This window comes from Adiantum capillus-veneris, chromosome 22 (genome assembly GCF_014529385.1).
Source record: "Adiantum capillus-veneris isolate H3 chromosome 22, ASM1452938v2, whole genome shotgun sequence".
In the NCBI taxonomy this organism is placed as follows: domain Eukaryota; kingdom Viridiplantae; phylum Streptophyta; class Polypodiopsida; order Polypodiales; family Pteridaceae; genus Adiantum; species Adiantum capillus-veneris.
Window position 1 is genome coordinate 134991039 of NC_140952.1, and position 5344 is coordinate 134996382.

Here is a 5344-nt window from a genome sequence, read left to right on the forward strand (position 1 = left end):
TCATTTGCCCCTTGTCATTCCCATACATGTTGTGTTTACCTGAGTCAACTACAAAAGGAAAGGTAGTATAGAGACTCAGTTAATCAGACTGTAAACCTAGGCAAGGACATAAACCAATGACACAGTTACCCAAACTGCAGGATAAAAATATGGTTACTCAGAGTGTAAACCCAGTCAAGGAACTAAATCAGGGAACAGTTACTCAGCATGCAGTATAAAGATACAGTTACTCAGAATGTAAACCTAGGCAAGGACATAAACCAAAGACACAGTTATCCAAAATGTAGGATAAAAATACAGTTACTCACAGTGTAAACCCAGTCAAGGAACTAAACCAAGGACACAGTTACTCAGAATGCAGTATAAAGATACAGTTAGAGTGTAAACCCAGGCAAGGACGTAAACCAAGACAAAGATACTCAAAATGCAATATAAAGACACAGTTACTCAGAATGTAAACCCAAGAAAGTACAAAAAAAGGACACATTTGCTCATATTGCAATATAAAGACACTATTACTCCAAATGTAAACCTAGGCAATGGCAAAAGGTAAACCGTGGCATACAAAAACAGAGGGGCATTATAGATCTCATGTTTTTTCCTGAAGAACTCCACAGCAATACCACCCATCCGTGTCCTTGTGATTGAATCGTCAATAAGGGCATGCAACAAGTCAAAGGCTGATTGATTGATCCGTGCATCCAACAAGATGTACTTTATGTACTGCCAAAGTCTCTCCACCAAATTCGTGGTTTCAACGTGCCCATGAGGGAAGAGCCGGCCAAACTTTGGCCACAATTGACGCCAAGTGCATGTCTTTGCAGCCCATCCATTGCTAATGTATGTTAGAATGTTATCATGCTCCGAGCATTCCCAAAGGGGTTCTTTGTACTTCGAGTCAAACTCTTCCTCCGTCGGGCATTGCATCATACTCTCCATTGCACCATACACATGGTCCTTCATTTCTTTGGGGACCTGCAGGAACACGTGAGGAGGGGGAGGCAATCATAAGCATGGAAAATGGAGAGGCAAAGAAACATACGCAAGCCTTTGGTCTCACCTGTGGAAGTAAATGCTCCCTCCCAAGCCTTCTTTGTGTGGAACGAGCATACTAGAACAACGCATGCAACTTCGGTGATACTACCATTCTCACCCACTTCCTAGCAAAATAGATTGGCATCAAGGATGGCTTGTAGTGAAGTGATGCACTTATCAATCACCAACGCCTTTGGGCGGATGTTGTTTCTTCTTTGAAGGACTAGTTTCAAAGTAACCTTCAAAGTGTCTTTTTCTTGGCTAGTTCCTACATCACATGTGCATAGCATGAACCACACAGGTAAGCCAACACCATGCTGATTTGGTACCATTGTTGCATACACGGGCATGCCAAATACATTTGTCTTGAAGGTTGAGTTCATTGGCAGGAACTATTGCTTGAGAAACACATACACATGCGAAGCATCCAATCATCTTGGATAACTAGAATGAAGGGTCTGGCCTATCTTCTCAAGTGCATTAGGGTTGTAGGGCTGAAAATGTAGCACCTTGTTCTGCTCTTTCACCTTAAGAGCCTCCCTGTACATTGATGACCAGTTGTCACTTCCAAGCCTTCCTATAGTAATGAATATGGTTAACATAAGTAAGTATAAACCCAGGCAAAAAACATATAAACCCGGTCAAGTGTAAACCCAACTTCATTTCAGTTCACAAAAAGAAAAACCACAAAAAGGTCATTACCTTCGACGCACAATTTGTAGGAAATCATCTGGATTTCCTTTGGAATCATGAAGAATCTATAGGATACTTGCTCTACAAGAGATGCCATGTTGATGTGCACGGCTTCTTTAGATAAACTCATCCTTGCAACATGGCGACATGTACCAATATCAAACAAATCCTCCATGCATCACTTCTTCACCATAGGATGCACAAGAAGGTGATATAGGTCACTCTGCGACCCTAGAACATGCCCTTTGTGACCTCCAAATACCCGTATGGTGACCTTCTATGTGTCATGTTTTGGAAAAACCACAGAACCATGAAGGGGCATCCACACTTCTTGGATGTTCGGAGTCGCCGATGCTCCTTGCCGTTTCTTCACGTGTCGCCCCATGAATAACACACAAATTTTCATTCTCTTTGTACTGCCCAATTTAATCTAACCAATCTAGCTTTGTGGTTGACAACTACATTATCTAATCTTTTTTAAACATCAGCAAAGCCTACTGTGTGCTACTCAATACACACATCACTCTTGCTAGCACTCTCACCCCTGTCATGTAAACCCAGGCACTGTGTCACATCTCGTGTCTGCCTATGTCCATCCTCCAAAGATGAAACTATACCACAAAAGCAAAGGTCAAGGACCTCCTTTCCAAATTCAAGTGAAATACCATGCATCCTAATGTTGGTGCACCATGTTTCTGCGAGATTGATGTCCTGGTTGCACTCCAATAAACATGTTCACTTGTGTGGCATGAAAACACAGTCCTTTCCCAATCTTCTATGCATGGAATCCTCTTTCCAGTGCTATGGACAAGATATATATCACCTTCTTCATCTGTGACCATGTGTAATGATGCTTCAATTCTTCCCCATTTTCTAAAGTCCAAGAGGCCCCGTTTGTCAACTGCTTTGAGGAATCTATGGTCGGTCTTTGCCCGTTTTGTATGGAAGCAATCATCAAGTTGTATGCTTGTCTATCAAAGGCAAAATATCAATTAGATGTAAACGCAAAAGCATCTAGGCATGGTTGTTGACCCATTTCAAACAAATTATGCATTTTGTGGCTATCACTAGAGTCTCGTCCATCCATCTCCTTACAGAGGTGCTATGAATTTGATACATATCAAGAGGACCTTGTCGCCCAAGCATTTGGTTTGAAGAGTCTATCCACTGTGGCTGTTGCTCAATGGTTGGGAGTTCATTCAAATCACAATGACAAGCCATACCTTCCATTGTTGCCCTTATTCTTTGTCTTGCCCGTGTTTACAAAGACTTTTCCACCTCTCCCCAACTATCCAATCATGAAGCAATGGCAAGAAGATCCTCTGCCTGACTAATAAGCGGTTTATGAATTGATTACACCAACTATGGGTTCTCTACAAATATTTCCAACAACTCATTTTATAAAATTTATACTCTTTACTTCATGTAAAACAAAGTACTAAGTGCAAGAAGTATAGTATCTCCAAGATAGAGGGTGTTCAACAAACACCATTTTGGTAGCACTATCAATTCTCAACATCATTTTGGTAGTTTTCATCACCTTAAATAAAACAAGTATCAATAATAAAATGATGGGATAATCAAACAATTATATTTATCGATGTTACTTAAGTGAGAGATGTCTCCTCACACACACACACACACACACACACACACACACACACACACACACAGAATTGATTACACCAACTATGGGTTGTGCACAAAGTTTTTCAACGACTCATTTTATAAAATTTATACTCTTTATTTCATGTACAACAATGTACCAAGTGCAAGAAGTATAGTATCTCCAAGATAGAGGGTGTACAACAAACACCATTTTGGTATCACTATCAATTGTCAATATCTTTTTGGTAGTTTTCATCACCTCAAATAAAACAAGTACTAAGAAGAAAATGATGGGAGCATCAAACAATTATATTTATCAATGCTACTAAGTGAGAGATGTCTCCTCACATAGAATTCACTTCATCAATCCAAAATTTAACGTTTTTTTGAAGCTATTTCTTAATTGAGATTTTTTTTTTTTTTTTTTTTAAGAAGTTGGCAGCTTATCAAATCATTGTTCCACTTTGAATGAGATACTTGATGTAATATGAGATGGAACTCTCCTAATTTAAGGCATTATAATAGCAAAACCATTTTCAAAACATGCCCAAGAATGACATCAAAAAATCAATAACAGAACACTTAGTATCTTTAAGGTCATAGGATACCCTCTAGTGAGTTCTCATTAGATTACCTTTCTATCTTATGGCCTCAAGCTCATAGGGTTATGGTACCATATGGTGTGGATATGTTGTCTTCCTATGGACCTAGGATCATAGGGTTCTGTGATTCCAAATTACATAAATGCTTTGTAAGATTCCCAATTTTTTTTTTCCTTGAAAGTCTAAGATCCTCCTTTACCTCCGACAATAGATGGAGCCTAAGTGTGGCCTAATAGAGTTATGCCTTTCTTTCTAGTTTGCAATTAAGAGGCTTGTGCTTTTCATTATGTAGCTTAGAGATAGCCTCCCATGATATTAAGGCTAAAGGGTTCTAATTCCAAGCCACTGTTTTTTGGAATAATATATGTCATTTTATGGCCTTATGGTCATAGGGTGCTAATGCCATAGGTGAAAATTAAATCACTTCCTATGACTTCAATTAATAAGAAGTCTTGTAAAAGTTAATATATCACTCTTTGGACTTAAGATCATAGAGTTTTTTGTGGATAAACTAGTGTGGCCATATGTAGGATCATACAATGCCAATAGTATGGCTTCATATGGAAGTGTGGCCAAAGAACAAACGGATCTCTATGACCCAAAGGCCATAAGTTGCCATTCCTAAAAACATAAAGGCACTTTAAGAATGTCAAAAAGAATGTTATTCGTCCTAGAATGCCCATGCTTTTTATTGAAGATATCTATATAGGGATCCTAAATGCCTTGTTAAAAATCTTAGGATCTAAGGACACTTATTCTTAGCCACAATCAGTAGGTATCTTGTGAAAGAACATAAGCCAATGTATTGCTTTAGGTTCATGGGGTGTTGATATTATAAAGTGAAAATACCCTAAGCTCATAACATAACATATGGCCTTATGACCATGTAGATTTTCCTTGATGGTGCAATGGATACAAATTGTAAAACAACAAACTTTTGAATCTATCAATAAACTAAAATTGAGCATTTGGAACATCACAGTTAAAAGTTACATATAACATTAAAAGAAAAATTTGCATAAGCACTCTGAAAAATACATGAAGAGATTTTTGATTCCATGATATTACACAAATCTACTGGATCATCTCCTCAATGGAGATCTATTTGAGATTATAATGAATCTTTAACTATTTTATATAATTATTGGCCTCATGTACTTTGATAGCAGGCTCCTTGTATCCCAAGTTTTGAGCAAGCATAATTGCTTCAATACGTTTTAAGGCTGACAAAGGTTTCATACTCTTTAAAAGCCTCACTTCTTCTCAATCAATCGTTAGGGTTTTCTCGTCATGACTTTGAGTGAACATTTCTCTATTGCTAGATGTTGCACCTTTTTCATCCTCGAGAGGACAAAAAGCTTCTGATAGTCTGCATGTGGAGTAGGTTTTCCCTATACAAACCAAAT

General features: G+C 38.3%; 1 protein-coding gene and 1 pseudogene across 1 annotated transcript; both read right to left on the reverse strand.

The window, feature by feature from the left end:
* Positions 1–447: 447 nt before the first annotated feature.
* Positions 448–963, reverse strand: LOC147430270 (uncharacterized). The gene has a single exon (XM_086495757.1). It carries the CDS (start codon positions 961–963, stop codon positions 448–450), a length of 516 nt encoding a protein of 171 aa, XP_086351883.1.
* A 996-nt stretch (positions 964–1959) lies between these two features.
* On the reverse strand, positions 1960–2958 carry LOC147430271 (uncharacterized; annotated as a pseudogene).
* Between the last annotated feature and the right edge of the window lie 2386 nt (positions 2959–5344).

Excerpts from the sequence above, each read along its gene's own strand:
- LOC147430270 (XM_086495757.1), bottom strand. The coding sequence starts at position 963 with ATGAAGGACCATGTGTATGGTGCAATGGAGAGTATGATGCAATGCCCG.